At 30.7% G+C, this 20,749-nt stretch overlaps 1 protein-coding gene across 4 annotated transcripts in view; it reads left to right on the top strand.

The window, feature by feature from the left end:
• LOC143191182 (putative peptidoglycan muropeptide transporter SLC46) overlaps positions 1-6,346 on the top strand; it is a 70,996-nt gene extending 64,650 nt beyond the window's left edge. For 2 of the 4 annotated variants that reach the window (XM_076395998.1, XM_076396000.1), the window contains exons 5-10: positions 1,108-1,164; positions 2,255-2,356; positions 2,704-2,841; positions 5,134-5,217; positions 5,437-5,593; positions 5,750-6,346. In XM_076395998.1, the coding sequence (XP_076252113.1) occupies positions 1,108-1,164; positions 2,255-2,356; positions 2,704-2,841; positions 5,134-5,217; positions 5,437-5,593; positions 5,750-5,978 (767 nt within the window). In that variant the 3' untranslated portion in view covers positions 5,979-6,346. The remainder of the gene's footprint in view (positions 1-1,107; positions 1,165-2,254; positions 2,357-2,703; positions 2,842-5,133; positions 5,218-5,436; positions 5,594-5,749) is intronic. The other 2 variants (XM_076395999.1, XM_076396001.1) reach the window with 1 other exon arrangement.
• Positions 6,347-20,749: the final 14,403 nt, after the last annotated feature.

Genomic DNA, 20,749 nt, shown 5'->3' on the forward strand with positions numbered 1-20,749 from the left:
CTAATACTTTCACAAATACGTAGGCCCCAGGCTATATGTTAGCGTTGCACAGTGTTAAATGATTCCCTTTCGTTTGTAACTGAAGAAAAAAATAAGACACCGATTCTTCCGTCTTGAATAACGCGACAGCTTCTCATAGATTTGCGCAAAAGTAAAAGTGTCTGACTGGCAAAGGTCGTTACTGAGACTTTAATTTCAGAAAAATGCTTCTGTGTTACACGATATCAACAGGATTTATTTCACTTAGACATGAATAAGTGCACTATCATTATATAATCTACTATATTATTTTCAATATAAAAAATATGTAGTTAAAAAAGATCCTTGCATTGAAATTATTACATTCAGTGTGAACTAAGAATGAACTCAATAAAAACATTGAATCGCAATAGAAATAATATGTAAACATTTTAAAAAGTCTTGTTTAAATTTAAGGAAACATCAGTTATTTTTATAAATCTGTGACATACAAATCTAGGTTTTTTTAGACATTGTTTACACTAGAACATATTTGAATTTGATGGATAAAACATTGAATATTATTTGTTGCAATCCGCAATTACAATGGCAATAAAATATATAATTAAATGTACACATTATAATTAAAAACATGGAAATGTACTGTTAAGGAATGATGTCTACTTTAAATTTTAGAACTTGTATCCTTCTTGGTATGCTTCTTATAATGCCTTTTTTATCGTTTTCAGATATGATTGTCGATTTATAGTTTATAGTAGAATAGTTTTATAGTTTCGAAGATTGTGAACAAATATTTCAATATATAAATATAAATATTTATAATATGTGTGATATAATAAATTATTTTATTAAAATTTCAGCATGTTATTGAATGCTCTGCCATACGAGAGTTGTGACTTATATTTAAGATTGTGTTATATTAGTGTAACATAGTAATCAACTAATTGATATTTTTGCTTTGCTTTGTTAACAATTATTATTACTTTAAATTTAACTAAATTAAAACTTAAGTACAGATTTCAGATCCAAACTTAATTAGTATTTATGGATGTCCCACCACTGATGCACTCCACATAATTTTAAAATACGCAGTTTTCACACTTAATTTTTTTTTTAATATTGTACTAGACCTAAAGTTTAACGTGGGCTCCGAATCACGGTGCTCGGTGTTAAGCCTACCGACTGGCGAGTGAGCAACTTAGAAATCCTCCCAGAAGACATCCGGTGTTACCCAGCCTGGTTACTGGCGTGACTGGCATTATTTTCCTTATCGAATTTTGCACGCTCACCTAAGACAATCACAAACATAAATTTATGACTATGCCCAAGCAGGATTCGAAACCGCGACTATCGTAACAGTGGACCGTCTTGTCGGCTTTACCACTGTTCCAACTTAATAACTTGTTAACACTTAATTTAATTATTCTGGTTTAAAGAGTTATTGTGTTTTCAATCTCAACTACTACTATATATACTTGACTATATTTCAATTAAATTCATTAGTAACATAAGTAATTTCGAGAACATAACGTTTCAAATGTGACACAAAATTTTGGCTAGCGCAACTCTATGGATAACTTTGGATAATCCGCACTCTTCCACTTAAAAATGAATATTTTATAAATTTCATCAAAATATCAACAACTTTTTTATTCAGATCTAAGATTAGAGACAGAAAAACTGAGTCAGTGCATAATAATATTCTAATAATAAAATAGCCATTCTGATAAAATAAAACAAAAGGCGTCCTGGCCTCTCTTTTTAACAAAAAAGCATGGCATATGCACGCTAATAACATTAAAATTATTTTATTGATATTCATTGTAAAAAAATATAGTTATCAACAACAATATTTGCTAAGCGATATACTTATACTTATGCTAAATGTATTTAGGACATTTCAAAATAACAAAAAAAAGCCGACTTCGCCGTACTATAGAAGTAGAAAAAAACGAGAAAGCCAAATAGCAAACAAAAACATAAAGTATAGCATAAGAAAAAATATTTTATGAATAAAGAAGCTTACGTAAGATAAACATTTGATAAATTTCAAGGAGCCAAATATTGAAAAAAAAAGAACTGAAAAAATAATAAAATAAAAATCTAAAAATACGGTAAAAATGTTGATTTCTTAAAACCTATTGTTTGGTATTTTAAGGCTTTCGATTATTTTTTATAGAATTTTTCTGTGGTTATACAGTGATTTACAAATATATATAGTATAATATATAACGACCTTTTAACACATTCCATATACCATTAATGTGAATTTCAGGTGAAATGAATGTATCCTATTTGTTTACACGATACCGCTTCAACTGGGATGAGGTTGACTTCAGTATATTTTCTACCTATAGCATGATAACAAACTTAGTGGGTAAGTTAATATAAATAATTGATTACATAACAATTATCTTACAAAATTTCGGAAACAAAAACCATCGAATCGAATCAATCGGTGCTGAATTGAATATTTTTCTCGGTTAATAAGAAAAAAAACTCGTTTACTGCAACCTTCAAGTGCGAAATCAATTATCTTCATTTTAACGGCTGCGGTTCGGCCCGATTGTTTTGCTCTTATCCAGATTCAATGCGAGCTAATAATAAAACCGCAATAATACGTTTCTGGTGATTAAAAAAAAAATGAAAATATGCAAGAATATGAAAAATTATCATAAAAGAATGCACCGGATCGAACTCACCGTTTTTCGATTTTATTTACAGGTACTTCTGTGTCTGTGGGGGTTTTCAGTCATCTGCTAAAGATAGACGACGGTTTCATTGGGATTTATTCTTCAATGAGCAAGATATTGTCTAGTTTTGTTTACGGCCTTGCGAAAACATCTCTAGTCTTTTACTTAGGTAAGTAATTTAAAAGAACTAATAACTCACTAAATATGTTCGTTTATACTAAAAGGAAACTTGAAAAGTTAGTAAGTCTTGACAAAATGTTCCATTCGAATCCTCGAGCGTCTTTCTTTATAAACACTTTCATGGATATATCACACTTACAGATTTAAAGCAAATGTATTTCATATGAAAATTAGTTAGAAGCTAACTTAAGCTTTTAACTGTTTTTGATTGTATTATATATTGTTTCCATTAATATCTTAGATAATTCGCCATAGCAATAATGAGAATAAGAAACATGTATAGAATTTACCTATTCAACCTTTTCAAATGCTTATATGTTAAGATGTGCTATAGAAGATACACTCTATTTATTTATTAATCAGGTATTGAGCCACCATTTACTCTTAATATAGCTGCAATTACTCGCGGAATAGATTCGTAGAGTATCTGAATAGTTTCTAATGGCACGGTGTCTGATTCTTGTACGTCAACATCCGCCAATTGCTTCAATTATGTTGAAAATGGAAATTTACTCCTCACTCTCCGCTCTAAAACTCCGCGCAGTAGTTAAATTATGTAGAGGTCTGGCGATTGTACTAGCAAGGGAAGAATGTTTTAGAGATATTTTGATGCTCCTCAAACTAAGACTGACAGTTTTTTTTGGCTGTATATATAGACGCATTACCATTTTGGAATAAGTATTTGGCAGTAATATGTTTGGCTAGTCATAGAAAGAAATTCATTATTGAGACAAATTATATAAATCAATTATTGTTTCAACATTCACAGCTGCCTGAAAAAAAATCGAGTGAAAGATATTAAAAAATAAAATTAATTATTTGTCAAACCACAAGACCAGATGGTAGTAGGGAATTGATAATTGGGCCACTAAAAAAATTATTAGCTCTTGTGAGATCATTACTACTCGTTTTCCAATAATTATGTTTTAAACTGCAAAACCTTTATTAAATATAAATATTTTTACAATAAACTTTTACTATAAATTACTAATCAACTCAATCAACGAGACAGACAAAAAAGCTGGTAGGGTCTTTATTATGAAAAATTGTAATATGTACCAGTTAAAGAGTAATTGTATGACTTTGACCTACCTGACGTCATTAAAAATATTTTCGGTATTAAATATACATACAGAATTAAACGCTTATTATTAAATAAATATGCTTTCTAATTATTGGGACCATTATATATATTACTTTTCATCTAGTGCCGTTATTATTTTTATTGGCTTTGAACACATAATTTTATGTAAAATATTATTTTCAGGTATTTATTATTGCAAAATATCTTTAAATATTGTTTATTCTTATTATTATATATTTATCTTTAAATACTTTAATTGACAAAAATTCAATGTATATATATATATATATATATATATAAATCACAAACACAAATTCACAAATGCAATCACAAACATAAATTTGCGACTATGGCCCTTCGACTTCCTCTCGCCTTTATCACTACGCCAACCAAGTCGGCTCAAACTATTTTCTTGATTTTGAAATAGTTTCCGGAGAAAAACCACTTACTGGCTATACAGGACCATGAGCATAATCAGTGAGTTTAAAACTTGCCATGTCATATTAGCATGTCAGCTAACAGAACATTTTCACGAATCAAAATACGAATTGGAATAATAAAACGAATTAATTTTTAAACAATATATTTAGATTTTATTTATTAGAAATTGTTATTTTTGCAAATTTGCATTAAAGTAGATGATCAAAATATCTTAGAATAGAATCTTAGATCTTAAATCAAAAAAAAAAAACACAAGAAAAAACCGCACATTGAAATTACAATAATTATAAAAGTTTTAAACGAAAGTTTTGAAACGTCCATTCAGGCAATATTAAAAATAATTATTTGCGTTAGTTATCATTTACATAAAAAATTAATGAAAAAAATAATTAAAAATCCTAAGCATTGACGTCGAGTGATTCTTCCGAGTGAACGTAAGGTTAAATACAATACAATAAAATCAACAACTTTTTTCGGCTAAAAAAAATGGAATATATTTAATTCATTATTTTTCTGTATTTAATTAATTTAAAAATATTAGCAAATTTTTTTTAGCATAATTATATTTCAGATTACAATATTATATATTAAAATACTGTACATTCTTTTAATTAGTTTTAAATAGATATTAATCAGATATATTAATAATAATAGATTAAATAGACCTATATAAATATCTATATACATTAATCATGATGAGACCTTTTGAGATATCAATGTATGAGCAGAGTTCTTCAAAAAAGCAATTTATTCTAGGCGCAATTGTTGAAATTCTCAATGGAACATCATTCATCGCCATGAGGTCAATTGCTTCAAAACTGGTACCATCTGATGAATTGGGTATGTATCAAAATTGAGAATTTACCTAAATATTTATTTGCTTAAAGACTGTTTCCCTGAATTGTAACAATACAATATAATAATCTTTGCTCTACCTGGAATGTAAAATATAAAGAATGAGACGATATCGTTTAATGTCGCTTTCGATGCTCTTCGGTTGCTGCACCATCGCCGAGCTACCATATAATCTAAACTGGATTTTTTTTTATATCTCTTTAGGTAAACTAAATTCTCTATTTGGGGCTTGCGAGGCACTAATGCCACTCGTATATGGACCTATGTACAGTGCAACGTACGCTGCCACAATACAGTCCATGCCTGGTGCCTTTTATATACTGGGTGGTATTTTAACCACGCCTGCAGTCATCATATTTGGGTAAGATTTTGTTTCATTGCTTGTTCCTTCGCCATGACATCAAGAAACTAATTAAAATATAAGTTAATTAACTATTCAATAATGTTTTATTAAGATTTAATGATTCTATTGAATAATAAATTTCATGATCTCCAACTTACGTTTTCATTGTTTTAGATGGTTTTATATCCAGCATCGAAAAGATGCTAAGTTCAACGGTGACGGTACTGATGAAGAAAATGCTGCGCGCATGGATAATACTATTCCTGACGTGGCTGTATATACGATAGCACCCAAGGAAGTTCAAATCGGTTCACCAATCTTGAATGGTTTCAGAAAGAACGTGGAAAAACCTGTAGCAAACGGAGGCGTCATAAATCTGGCTTACGAAAAGGAAACACCATGATTGATTCTACTTGCACATTTCAAATAATACTGCCAATGAAATATACCTTTGATTTTCCAATAGTTTGCCTACCTTAAATTCGTTGATGTATATAATAAAAATTCAGTATTAGCAAATGTAAAATTCATTCGCCATATTATCATGAAAAGTTTTTTATTGGTGATAAAAATTGTACTGTATAAAAAACACAGTCGTTTTGCAAACATTTATAAAAAAAATATATATAAAAATAATTTGTATGACGCCTATGGTGGTCTCTCGTTGTGTGATAATAGAGGTATTTTTAGTTTGTAAGTTTATTGTAAATAAATATAAATCATAAAGTATTTCCGCAATTTTCTTATTTTAATAAAACATTTTCTAAATTATCTAATGTTTTTATTATTATTATTGTTATTCTCACATTAATTAATCTAAAGGGCATTCTCATTGCATTGAATGACTTATATCAGACATTTGAAATATCAAAATTATTAAGCACTTATGCTTAATTAGGCTTATTTAAGTTTTCGATCTCCTGAGTCGATATTAATTTGAAGTTCGAAGAAATTACACCTGTCATTTATAGTATCAATACAGTGCGGATATACTTCATTTGATTCCTCAGCTGCTCCTATACATATTTCTTTCTTCTGATAATTTTTAGAGCATTTTATAAGTTGATTGTTGTAAGAATTAACCTTTTTTCCGTTTTATGAACCACTATAATGTATTGTATTCCTTGTATTCCTCCTTGTATTCTATTAATTTATTTGGTAGCCTCCTAGCCAGTAAGCGTTCTCTATAAGGGGAACATCAACTTATCCAATATATTTGATACGTCAATAAATCAAAAAAGGGTTAATGTTAGGATATTGTGTGGGAATAAAGTTGTTGCGGCGGATTGCTAACGTTACTTGAAATACTGTTTATGTATTAGATTAGCAGTGAGAAACATTTTATTTTAAGGTTTTAACCACCAGCCGGCCCTTATTATTATTGAGGTATAAATATTGAAGTCTGATGGGCTTCATTCCTGGTGCTGTTATTCGAATTCTACAGAAATGTTAAATGGCTACTACGCTGTGTACCACCGTGAACCGTCTCTAGATCTCGATATTTTATAGACTTTTTATTGTATTTCATAAGCCGATTGTTATTGTAGTTTGAGATGGCAACATCAATCAGTTATATTACATCTTTACAGTGTTCCATTTTTATCCTTATAAATACTCATCGAAGACATTTTGGTATGTAAGTACTGTACGTTGCCAACTAATTTTATACATGTTGTTTCATAAAATGGACTCTGGTGTGAATGGTAAGAATTCGTAACAATCAGTTCACAACAGAACGAACACTGAAAATTATTTGGTGCCTTATAACACTTTTTATCGGATACTAGAAAACTTTCCCAGACGCTAGAAAGGTATAGTAAGTACGTAATTTAAATTACTTTCGTAGATATGGGTGTTTTAGTGACACGACATCTAAAAACTAAACTCTAAACACGTTTTTCTGGAAACGATCTTTTTCGAGACGCATGACATGATATCTTAAGTTCTACTGAACCGATTTAGTTTAAACTTGGCGTGAGCCTTCTCTATACATTTTACTACACACTGAAGATGCAATTGCTAAAGATTGCGAAACATCTGCTAGTTTTAGCCACTTAATGCGGCTCCAACTCGGAAGGCAATAATTCAAAGAGAGAGTGATTTTTCAACACGATAACGCATAGCCATTTTTTGCAAAAATCATCAAGAAGGTATTCTTATTCGCCAGATATTGTTTCTTCTAACTACCACTTCTACACTTGACTTCTTAGGAAATATTCAAGGATTATAATGATTGTCTTAAGTCTAAAATGTTTAACATTTTGTTTCAGATAACTAGGAAGGTTACAAATGTATAAATTCCTCTATATATTTTTATAAATATTTACATAATTTAATACATATATATATACCTATTGAATATTTAGAGCCATTAGATCATTTAATTTATAAATTATATTATATTGTTTTGTTAATGAACGGAGTTTATTTTGAATCAAATTCACTCAAAATTCCTTTATAATCGGCTAATAGAAAATACAAGAAACTGTATTTTATATTATATCGGTTATGTCTAAATAATACGTCAATATCTAATATTATAAAATTAGTTCTAAATATTTAACTTAACATACAATGCTAAAATTTGGATGGTTCATCTTAATTTATATTTTAAAATATGTTATTCACTTATTAATTATGCCGGTTTAAAAACATGATTTTTATTTAGATTACAAAAGCTTTTAAGTCGATTCTATTATTCAAGCTATAAATCACAACAACCATTTTGACTTTCATATACCTATATATAATTAATCATCACCATCATAAATTCATTATTAGGATTCGGGGAGTGTTTATTTATGACGAATACAATGATTGGCTGCAGCTGATTGACATCAAATTTTCTCCTTAATTTTTTAAATAGTTCTATATGTTTCTATTCCATAATGTTACTAAATGTAATTCCTATGAAACCCATCAACTTTCATTCAAAAGGATTCAACGTCAACATCATTCATAATTGTTTTGGAATGAATTGTCTCGTTTTGGTTTACTATATTTTCTCTTCTTATATAACTTTATTGGAAAATATGCGATAGTGTTTTAATGCAGTTTGTATATGTATTAATGAGGCAATGTTCTTGGGATATATGATAGTCTTGCACTATAGGTGCGCCGAATTATAATGCAGGCAGATCGATTTAATATTCATAAGATAAATTTCACTTGTTTAGGTTCTTGTAAATATTTTAATTTCAGCTTTAACAAGTTTCATGTAATGTTCGTGCTTAATTTAGGGTTAAGGGCGTGTTTATTTAAAAAGAAGTTATATTACAAAGATCCAAAATTATTATCCTTTAAGTTGGATATTATAATGTTCAGTTTGTACAGTTCTAAAATATTTTTTCATCTTACTAAATAGTTTAGTTTTTTTATATTTCTATAAGATATTCTTTTAACAATTACATAAATTTTCATGTACTTTAGTTGAAAACATTCATACTTAGATTTACATACTTATCAGATTTACATTGTCTAAGCCTTAGAGATATTAACAAGAAGATTGAACAGCGCAATCTCAAAGAAGCAAAAACATCTGCAGCTTGGCCGATTCGATTTATAACTTCATCGGTACATGTCACTTTTTCCCCTTTTAGTGATCCCAAGTACTTTTACTTCTGCACTTGCTCTGGATCCCATTGAGATTCCAATCCATCCGTAACTTATGTAGCTTAAACCAATTGGATATATAACTGGCTTATCCATTAAATGATGCTCTATAAACTTAAACAAGTGTGCAAAAAGCAAGTGTAAATATTTTATCTATACCTTAGAAATTTCGTAAGAATAATACATGGATTGGAAAGAAATTGATCATCACAAGCGGCTTTAACCCACTCAAACTAAAATATTCGACTCCTGCTAACAGCTAAGACGATTGAAGTAGGTGATGAAAAATGACCAGAATTAATAAACGAAAATTAGGAAACGCGAGAGATTAGCTTGGAAATTCCAGTATCTATATCAGAAAAAAATAGTGATATCAGCAATAAGTTTGTGGCATCATGTAGAATGCCATGTCTGTCTTTAAACCTTTCGCCTTATTGCCTTCGTTACTATGTTGAAAAGTATTAGTGAGACATCTCCTTGTTTTTGCTTAAATAATATTCAATATTCATGCGAATTTGTAACGTAAAATGAATATTCAAATCCTGGGTATTTATCTTTGTCACTTAAGTTTTCACAGTGGAAATTTTGCTCATTTTCAATCCTCTACTACTACCATTGTTTCTGATATCTGTTTTTCACTGCTTAAATGATAATTTAATTCTCTAGCCAGCTAATCAGGTGATGTGATGTCTCGAAAATATAAAAAAAATCCTTGTAAAAAATTGTCATTTGCAGTTTTTAGAAGTTTTATAAATTAAATTTTATAAAATAAAAGAAAGTATTTATATATATTTCAAGTTCTGATATTATCATTATTCCAAGATAATTTAAACTAGCTTCATGTATATAGGTCATATTAATAGTTGTTGTTGTTATTCAGAGTCTTTATCAAAGATTCGTTAATATGAAACGAGATCAGGATTACCTTTTACGGAATTAGGTGATATTGATTATATAATATTGATTTACCATTTTTGGATATTTCACTTAATTGTACATAATTGTTGAACTACATATAAATTCTAATACTACTAATACATAATTGCATAAATATATGATATATGCTATATTAGATATTTTATATGATATTTTATCTGTTACGTTAAAACAGCTTAAAATTTGTTATATAAGAAATGAAAATTATTTTTTTTAGCGGGTTCAAGATGTTGAAACTTGTGAAGTAGTTAAAATATATTATGCACCACCACTATCATAAACTATTCCAAGTAATCAGTATTATATAATTCAGTCAGGTAATCAACCAAAATTCAACTTATACAGAACAAATAACGTCTCTGCGATTTAAAAAAAATATATTACTGCAATAAATATATAATGGTATGTCATAATTGTATATAAGCAAAAATCACACTTAATTTCTTTTTCAAAAGTTTTACTTATTAATCTGAGGTGGACACTATGGTACAACGTAAAACTTTGCTTTTATAGGAACATCCGGAACTGAAGTTATAGAGTCAAATAATTAACGATAAGAATGAGCAGAAATGGGGATACTGGCTGAATTAATACAAACTTTACCATTACCTCCTGCAGTTTGTTTAAATGTCGATGACACTTGCTTCGGTTGTGGACGTCGAATGATGGAAATAGACACTACAAATATAATGAGACCGTTTAGAAATTAATGGTAACAATTATGAACAGAATTGTGACTGACTCCTTCAATTTACCTTCTATATCATTTTGATTTTGATCCATTTGTACATATTCTGGGCTTGTGGTATTATTTTTACCATCACTAAATTGTTCATAAGTACTTAAAGAAATGTTTAAAATATCACAAAAATGTCTATGACACACGCGGTAACGATCATAAATCTGTTTCATGTATAATCCAACCGCTTTAGGATTTTTAATGTTTTCTACCTAAGATTGCCGAGTCGTACTTTTTAACGAAAAACGATCAACTTATTAGAACGAGAATACATTTCAACTACCGACTTGTATATACTACATAAAATAAAATAATATTTTAATTAATAAATGTTACAAAAAGCTGACCACACTATTCTATTATTCTCTATAAAAAGTTCATTGAAAATGGTGTACAAAATAAAAAAATAAACCATAGAACGAAGTGAACCAATCAGATCCCATCGCGGCTCCTAGCTCCTAGCTCCTATTAAAACAAGTAATAGTTAAATCTCTATTTCTCTATGGTTACGGCTCGTCAGGTGAAGAGGTTTTATCGATATCTGGCCAGGCCTTATTCCCTTATTTACCGTATCGGCCCTATTAATCATGTCATTATAAGTAGTTCTAGAACACCATTCCCTCGAATAAACCATAATTGTTTTACTGATCATGCTAGTTTTATGTATAAAGTACCACGTGTCCATCCTCTATTCTCAGATAGATATATACAAAACAAATGATAATTACAAGATTTTATTCATTTTCAGCTAAATATTAATAGGTTACCTCCACTGAATAGGACAATAGGTAAACAATTTTTAACATTTAATTACACCTTATTAACTGTCTTCTGATTCGGCAAATGTAATTACAGTCATTATGCGTTTAATATCACTTATAAATGATATATATCACTTATAAATATAATCATACAAATAAATGTAAGAAACGCCACCTGATCCATCCACTAACTGAACCGCTTCGACATCTTAAGGTTACGCTTTGAATGGTTCCCTACTTCTGGACCACGATATACGAATGCAGCACTTTGTTATAGGCCTAATCATAGAGAAATAGAGATTTAACTTTATAGGAAATTTTGGATAAATGTTTCGCGATATCCAACATGTAGATGTCGCTACTTTCGACTTATTACTTGATTTAATCGCTATGCTATGAGCCTTGACGGGGTCCGATTGGTTCACTTCGTCTCTATAGCACCTATTTATTTGTTTCGGGCACCAGTTTCAGTGTTAAGGAGCATAACCTAAAGAGCAGTGTATTTAGATTTTTGTAACATTTAGAAATTAAGTTATTAGTTCATTAGTATTTATAAGACAGTACTATAATATGTAAAGTGAATTCTCGATCTATAAAGTGTTGTGTACCCGGATGCACAGATAGTTACGTAAATGCAGAATCGCTTTACTTCGAGGAAGTATTTAGATGTCTTCAAAAAAATTGCTGATAATGTTAAGAATCCCAAATTGACCGGCTTAACCATCAATGAAATTTATAATAGTTACAGCGTGTTGTTGTAAGTTGAGGTACGTTTATTCATATTAGTAATCATATGAAATAACAAATATTTATTTTTAAATTTTAGAAAATAATTCCTTTCTGAAAGAAGTTACACAAACGGCCATATACTTTTATTCTTGAATCAATTATTTGATAGTTGAAACCCCACTGAAATAATAGCTCCTGAATGCAAAACTTTTAAGAGAGGATTAACAAAAGTTCAATACACTAGGAATTTTAGTGTAAAGCGATTCAGGAATTAAATAGTGCATAAATCTTATTGCCCAAGTAAGAACAAATTTGTTAAAGTGAATTAAAAATGCAATAATCACCTTGAGATGGTTCATTTCATTAAAGAAAATAAATGTGTAAATATCCGAAAAAAAAAATTAGCGTAAGGCTACTTAATAAAGATTATTTGCGATTTTATTGGGTGTATTAGAGTTCATGGATTGAAGAATATACATCTTTCGTCTAGTATGTTTAACAAATCATTTAAAGCGCTCATTTTTTTTTCATGTCACTGGCCGTTAGGAAATAGTGAAGAAGTTTAAGTCCATACTGACGGGGATGTATTACCAGGAGTTGAGAAATTGTATCTTCACTTTATACCTTCATTTGCAGATGTTCCTATATGAGTAAACGAGGCAAGACAGTATTACATGCCCCAGAATTTTTTGTATTATACTTTCAGTAGTTCTTTGAGCTATCATTTTTATTTTATCTCACGATACTGCCATGTCAATAATATAACACAGTTTTTTTCAAACATCTTTAAGACAATATAAATTTAAAACCATTTAATTTTACACTAATTAATGATCTTCCAGATAAACAGAATTTTAATAAAGAAAGACTCAAAGTTTGCTTTCAGTATATGAAAACAAAAAGCCAGAACTCTAATAGATCCTCTAAAATGGAAAAAAACAAAAGGGCTAAAGCAGCGTGTTGTTGTTGTAAGATAAGGTACGTTTATTCATATTAGTAATCATATAAAATATCAAATATGTATTTGTTAATTTTAGAAATTAATGCCTTTCTGAAAGAAGTTACACAAACGGCCATATACTTTTATTCTTGGATCAATTATTTGACAGTTGAAACCCCACTGAATTCAATACTCTAGGAATTTTGGTGCAAAGCGATTCAGGAATTAAATAGTTCTTAAATCTTATTGCCCAAGTAAGAACAAATTTGTTAACGTGAATTAATAATGTAATAATCACCTTGATATGGTTCATTTCATTAAAGAAAATAAATGTGTAAATATCCGAATAAACATATTAGCTTAAGGCTACTTAATCAAGTTTATTTGCGATTTTATTGGGTGTACTAGAATTAGAGCGAGCATCGCTTCAACGATTAAGAAGAAAACCGAGACCAAAACACCCGTCAGATTTGATCTGGATCTAAGCAAACGTGCAACAAAAGTTAGGATAGAAAAACAGGACCCTGACCACTGAATAGGATATTGGCCAAGCCCACAACCACATTCAGCGAGGAATGGACCCCAGACACTTATCGGAAGAAAACCGAGTGTCAACGTCAGTACGCAATACGTGGAACCGACTGTACCTCCTTTACAGTTTGCCTCTGACAGCAGGACAGACTCCAGAGTTAGTCTTCGCCGAGTGAGTACCTCTTATGGAAAGAGTTTGCTTAATTAAGAAACCAAACTAATAAAATTTGAAAAAATTATACAATTTTATAAATCAAAAACATAACTAATGCATGTTAATGTTGTTAACGCCAGATTAAAATTGACATAATTTATAGTGAGTATTTTTATTATTATTACAACCATTATTATACTATTATTCCATTATTAATATTATTAATATTATCAGGATTATTGTCTGTATTACCCAATTGAAAACATTTGTAACCATATATAATATACTGCACTGATAACAAAACAAAACAGGTAGTATATGAAGCGACTTGATATAACAATTCCAGAGTAAAAACAAGATTCTTAACTGGACAAACAAATTCTACAGTGGAAATCGAAAAAAGTTACTGAGAATTTAAAAATCTGTTAGAAATCCAAAACGAAATGGCAGACTTTTTAAGGTCAACTGTTGGATTGTTGAAGAACTTTGATGGAACTCCATCAAGACATGAAGCTTTTATCGAACAGATGGACATATTCTACAATAGATACTTCACAAATGACCTATCACAACAGGAATAGGTGATGTTAGCCATAACATCAAAGATTATATCAACAGCGGAAGACTTTCTATTGACAAAACTGACTTAAGATCATGGATGAAATTAGAGAAGGCTTAAGAATGAAGTTCAGTGACCCGATCACAAAGACTAATCTACAACAACAGTTGATATTTCCAACTAAGACAAATGACGAATTAAACTTAGATTATATACAGAAACCAAAAGCCCTTGTGTGTAAAAAAATACTAAGATATGCGTCGAAATTCAGAACGCAGAAGCCAAACAGATTTTAATAGGACAAAATGAATTGACAGCGACACAAAATCTATTATCGAATGTGTTAGGTGAGTTAAAAACATTATTAATAGTACAGAAACCATAAAACTTAGATACCGCTGTGGAAATTATTGCTAACTATGAAATTCTCGCCAGCCAGAGCAACTTCAGGAGCAAATACATACAAAGCAACTTGGAAAAATTACAAACATCGAATCAAGCAAACCGTATACCACAGCAGCAGAATTATAGAGCCTTTGAACAAAAGGTTCAACACCAATTTTAGACCACCAGTAATGAAACTACTATCAAATGTAAAAAAGACAAATATTTCTAAGACAAGACAGTACCCCCAAACAATAGCGGAGTAAGCACTATACCATTGAGAAGAGACACACAGAATCTTAACATTCAAACTCAAGAAACATAAGATTTAAATTATGATGAAGATTCAGATATGGCAAAAAATTTTGATTATTATGACGAATACCTGCAACAAAACCTCGTAGAAAAAATGAATGTGACTAAGACTACGTTCAGAATCAACACAGAATAATTTTTTTCAAGAAGAAGCCTCGGAACACTAAAGATACCCTCTTATCAACTAAATACTCTAGAAGTATTAAAATAATTAAAATTGTTAATAGACACAGGATCTCATTCTTCAATTCTGAGAACATCAGTAGCTGAAAAATATTTTCTACATTTCATCGAACGAAAAGATACAAAACTAAAAACATGCGCTGGAACTAGGAAAGCAACAAGCAGATCTACAGTACTACTGCTAAAACATTATAATATTAAACAACCCCTAGAATTCACTCTATATGCATTCCATGAGTACTTCGATTGTATAATAGGCATGAAAGACTTGGAGAAATTACAATTAAATATAGACATCAGGAACTGTGCCTTAACGAAAAGTTATACATATCTTTCTACTTCAGGGATAATTTGGAAGACTACAGGATAGAGTTACAACCAAGAACGATAAGAAGAATAGAGTTCAATACAACTCTTCATGAGGAATCAACGTGGATTGCCACCATATACAAGGATGAAAACATTGAGTACCAAACAACTTTAGTTAAGGTTAAGAAAGGACAATACTTAACCGTTATCACCAATCACACCACCGCATACAACAAAAGAGCAATGCTACCTGATATGTAAAGAAAAGGCACTGACAAATAAACACCAAATCTCAAGGATTAAATAATTGACATAATCAATTAATACAGTATGTTCTATATAAAATTAAAATGAATTAAATAAAACTGTGTTATGTCTAATAAGTAGAATCATATGTTAATTATTTAATGTAAAACTTTGTGTGACCTCAGGTACAGGATTCTGCCGTCAGAAAATTACCCTATTTTCATCAGTCTTAAGGAGCGAGGAGTTATGTAGCTGGTCAGTGTACACATTAGTAAAGTCAAATAAACATTGCAACATGCTGGTTTAATACCAAACAAGCGTTGCAATGCCTGCAATGACGAAGTAATTAGTAAATATTGTGTAAATATACAACTATAAATACAGCTCACATGCTCAAACCATGAGAGTATCAAATCGCGAGCTAATTGATGTCTATTGGTAACTATCTTTGTTAGTGCTTCAACTTTAGTCCTTAGAACGAGTAGTCGTAGATCTTAAAACTGTAGCTTCCTTTCGAGATATAAATAAGTTTCTTTCCTTTCCTTTTTTTATTGTGTTCGGTCAACTGCCAACATAATTTACACTGATTATAGCGACCCTCCAATTTTTCGATACCATTTTTGTAGTACGATTTGTCGTTTGCTTCAAAATAGGTCTCAGTTTCGGCGATCGTCTCTTCATTCGACGAAAATTTCTTACCATTGAGAATTCTTTTGAGATCTGATAACAGAATATAGGCGCTGGGGGCCAGATCTGGAGAATACGGTGGATGAGGAAGCGATTCGAAGCCCAATTCATGGATTTTGCCATCGTTTTCACTGACTTGTGACACGGTGCGTTGTCTTGGTGAAGCAGCAGTTTCTTTTTCTTCAAATGCGGCCGTTTTTCGGTGATTTTGCCCTTCAAATGGTCCAATAACACAATGCAATAGTCGCTGTTGATGGTCCTTCCTTTTTCAAAGTAGTCAATGAAAATTATTCCATGCACATTCCCAAAATACAGACGCCATAACCTTGCCAGCCGACTGTTTGGTTTGCCCACGCTTTGGAGCGGATTCATTATGTGCAGTGCACTCCTATGACCGTCGATTGGACTTGGGAGTGAAATGATGGAGCCATGTTTTATCCATTGTCACATATCGACGCAAAGACTCGGGTTTATTACGTTTAATCATCTTCAAACACTGCTCCGAATCATCAACTAGTTGTTGTTTTTGGTCAAAAGTGAGCTCACGCGGCATTCACTTTACACAGTTTCATCGGCAACAACCTCTTTTGGGCGTCCACTGCGTTCACCGTCTTCGGTGTTCATTTCACCACGTCTAAACTTAGCATACCAATCCTTAATGGTTGATTTTCCTGGGGCAGTGTCCAGAAACTCGGTATCAAGCCAAGTTTTTTCTTCAACACGCGAAATACCTTTTTATCAATTTTTTTCACAATAACAAAAGTTGTTTCACTCAAAATGCTATAATTCACAAACTAATGATCTCACAGCTGTCAACACATTTCTACACGCACCTTTTTACTGTTCGGGCTAACTAAAAAACATATAGATTTAACTATAGTGGTGCCATCTATGTGTCAGGCCGGCGACTTTTCAATTGACCTGTTATGAAATGACATCAATCAATAGAGCACAGATTTTATAATATGAAGCCTATGCGTTCCTTATATTATCTAACAGTTTTGAGTGATGTATCGATTATTTTATCAAAAATTATGGTTTATCTAGGATTGTAAACATGAAATGTTATTATCCGTTAATATACTCTATGTATAATATAATATATGTTTATATACTAATAAATATATAATATGCTAACCAAAATTTTATTCATTCATTTTAGTAGGAATTAATTTTTAAGCAGTTCAATTCTTTTGTTACATTTTGGTATACTTTTTAGCAACCAGAGTTTATCTGAGTTACATTATTTAATGTCAGCTTCGTCTGGTCTTACACTTGTTTGATTTTAAGGTGTTGTCTAGAAACATTTACAAAATGTAACCTTCCATAATATAGTTAAGGAGTTCCTTTATATATCAGCTACAGTACTTTTATAAGTTTTAATCCAGATTTAATAAATTACCCTGTTAATAATTTTTAAATTTTATTGTGATAGTTCAAAATTTCATTAACGCCGGCCAATTTCTAAAAAAAATTCTCTGGGTGTCGCTCATAGTTAGTTTATAAAATTAAAATAATACTATTTCGAGAGTTCTAACCTCTGCCGCTTTTGTTCATATTTGCGTTCGCTCATACAAGTGGTAATAGCATGGGCTTTAAATTGAGGTGAACCGACGTCTCCAACTCCTGGGAACACAGTGTTGAATAGTTGCTCAATTACAGTTTGTTATAGTTTAAAGGTCAGGAAAGGTCGAATAGCAGTCAATATAAACAGGTACTTTTAGTAGTAGATTACTAACGTAAAGAATGTCAAAAACTCACGCTTTGTAGTATGACTCTGAGTTTTAGATTTTGATATATCACAATTTAAAATTTTTTTTTTAAATTTTTAAAATTCAATTTAAAATAAATTCTTATCTGTAGTCGTGTATGTTACTTTTACACAATTTTCAGCTTTTTAAAATTAAATAAGTCTGGAGCTCACAGAGTTTTGAACTATAATATATTAGATCACATAAAAAAGGTAATTGCCTTTAGAAAAAAAAACAATCTACAGACATATTTATAACCTTGAAAATAATATTGACCTTGGATTTCCCCTCTTCCGTAATTTATTTGCAAGGATATACTAACAACAGATAACCGTGTACCAAAAAGATCTTCGCCAATATATTCCACAATTTAAAACTTTCTAAATGATTATCCCACACCCATTTCAGTGAGAGAAGCAATTAAGATCAATTTGTTGCGAATTGTTGCCGAACGAACTCAAAACACAATAGCTCTTATATAGCAACACTCACATCGTTAGTTTAATTGAATCAGAGTGAATAGAAACAATGTCCGCTCCGGCATGTCTAGAAGAAAAAAAAAAGAAACAAATTGCTAAAATATAAGGTACAGTATAAAAAAATCAATGAACTTTATCGCGATTGTTTAAGCAAACTGTTCTCGTTCTTGTCTGAAGTGAACCGACTAGCTAATTAAATGTGGTCTGAATTGAGTGTGTATTACGTTGGGCAATCGATGTAATAATAGGAAGAAACTAATAATACTAATTATGGTCGAGTTTTTTAAGCTGTATGCATCAGAAAATTGCATGCTTTAAAGGTCAACCTTGTATAGATAGGAAAGTTAAAAGACACTATTTTGCTATAATTAATTGATCATTATATATATATTTTTGCCTAGCATCTGCTAATTTATTTAACCATTATTCTATGGTTTATTACTTGGGTATTTCAATAATATTTTAGATTTAAAGTTGTTATTGCATGCTATTATATTGGCCATATCTTTTTCCACCCTAATGGGCTATTTAATTGGCTTAAGCCGAAGATGATCGAAGAATTTATTTAAAATATTGACATAATTTATATTAATCAAAATCTATTTTCCATCTTTCTGAAAGCATATCGATACTGTGGAGAAAGAACGAATGTTGATTTGGCAGCAATCCAATCATAGATCCATTTTTACAGTTCTTTATCATCGATTGGAACAAGGGGTAATCATAAGATACTATATCTGGTAACTATGCTAGGTGTGGCAAAAGTTTTTGAAGTTGCAATAATGCATCCTTCACAACTCTTGCAACGACTGTTATTTTGTAAGAGGATGACTATTGATGAATATTGTTGAAATGGTATCGCTGAACATCTTCATTGGCATTTTCATTCGGTCTTAGTAGCTTGCAACACACTACCTCTTACTTATTTTACCATACATACAGCAATACTATGCCTGGTATAGCTGTGAACATTCCGCATCCATGTCTATGAGGATAGCTCGCCTGGGCTAATCCATGAGTTTTTGCGCATGGAATTGTCGAAGCAGATCCATTTAATATCGCCAGTAACAAGTTGCTTGTAGACTATTTATTCATCGATTGCTAAGCTGCTTGGGAAATCCTTGAAAGTGCGAGATGGGTTTTCGTCCAATAAATCTCGCAATGGTTTTCAATTTTTTTTTTGGTTTTCTATGCCATTCTTTGTCAAATGACGATATCAAAATTACGACTTTTAAATCGTTGAAACACAAACCCAAAAGTTTCTAAAAGTGTTTGATGTTCTTCCGCAGCAGGTCACGTTCAATACCGTTGTTGTTTGATTTAACGTTGAATATGCAATTTTTTCACTCCATGATGAGCTGATGAGTTACATGATTATAAACTGTTACATTATGTAATAAGTATCAAAATAATGTAATTTAACAGTTCAGTTGGGTTGTTTAATACATATTTTCATTCATACTTTGAATTTTCACATAATTATTTTCATAATTATTAATGACACATGAATTCATTAAAGCGTATAAAATAGGAAAGGACAGTCCAATCTATGCGTCTTACTTGTGGAACTGTAACATCGTTATCGTTAGTAAAATTCCATTAATTGGAATTCACATCCACACATTCGCTAGGTATAGATGTTATTTGATTAGCAGAAAAATTAAAATGAAACAATATTCACTTAATATTCTTAGATGAAGAAGACATGCATGCTTTTTCAAACTTTAGATTCTGGATTTCTTTCTAGTGATAGTTAATAGTTTTTTGCATATGTTATGTCATGTAACTGCTATGCGCTATAATAGGCTAAATTTCATATGACGAAATTCCTAGTTCAAGTAATAGTGAAAAGATTTTTT

This window comes from Rhynchophorus ferrugineus, unplaced genomic scaffold (genome assembly GCF_030347505.1).
Source record: "Rhynchophorus ferrugineus isolate W39M unplaced genomic scaffold, kcgeb_rfMv2 rfM2, whole genome shotgun sequence".
Classification (NCBI taxonomy): Eukaryota; Metazoa; Arthropoda; class Insecta; order Coleoptera; family Curculionidae; genus Rhynchophorus; species Rhynchophorus ferrugineus.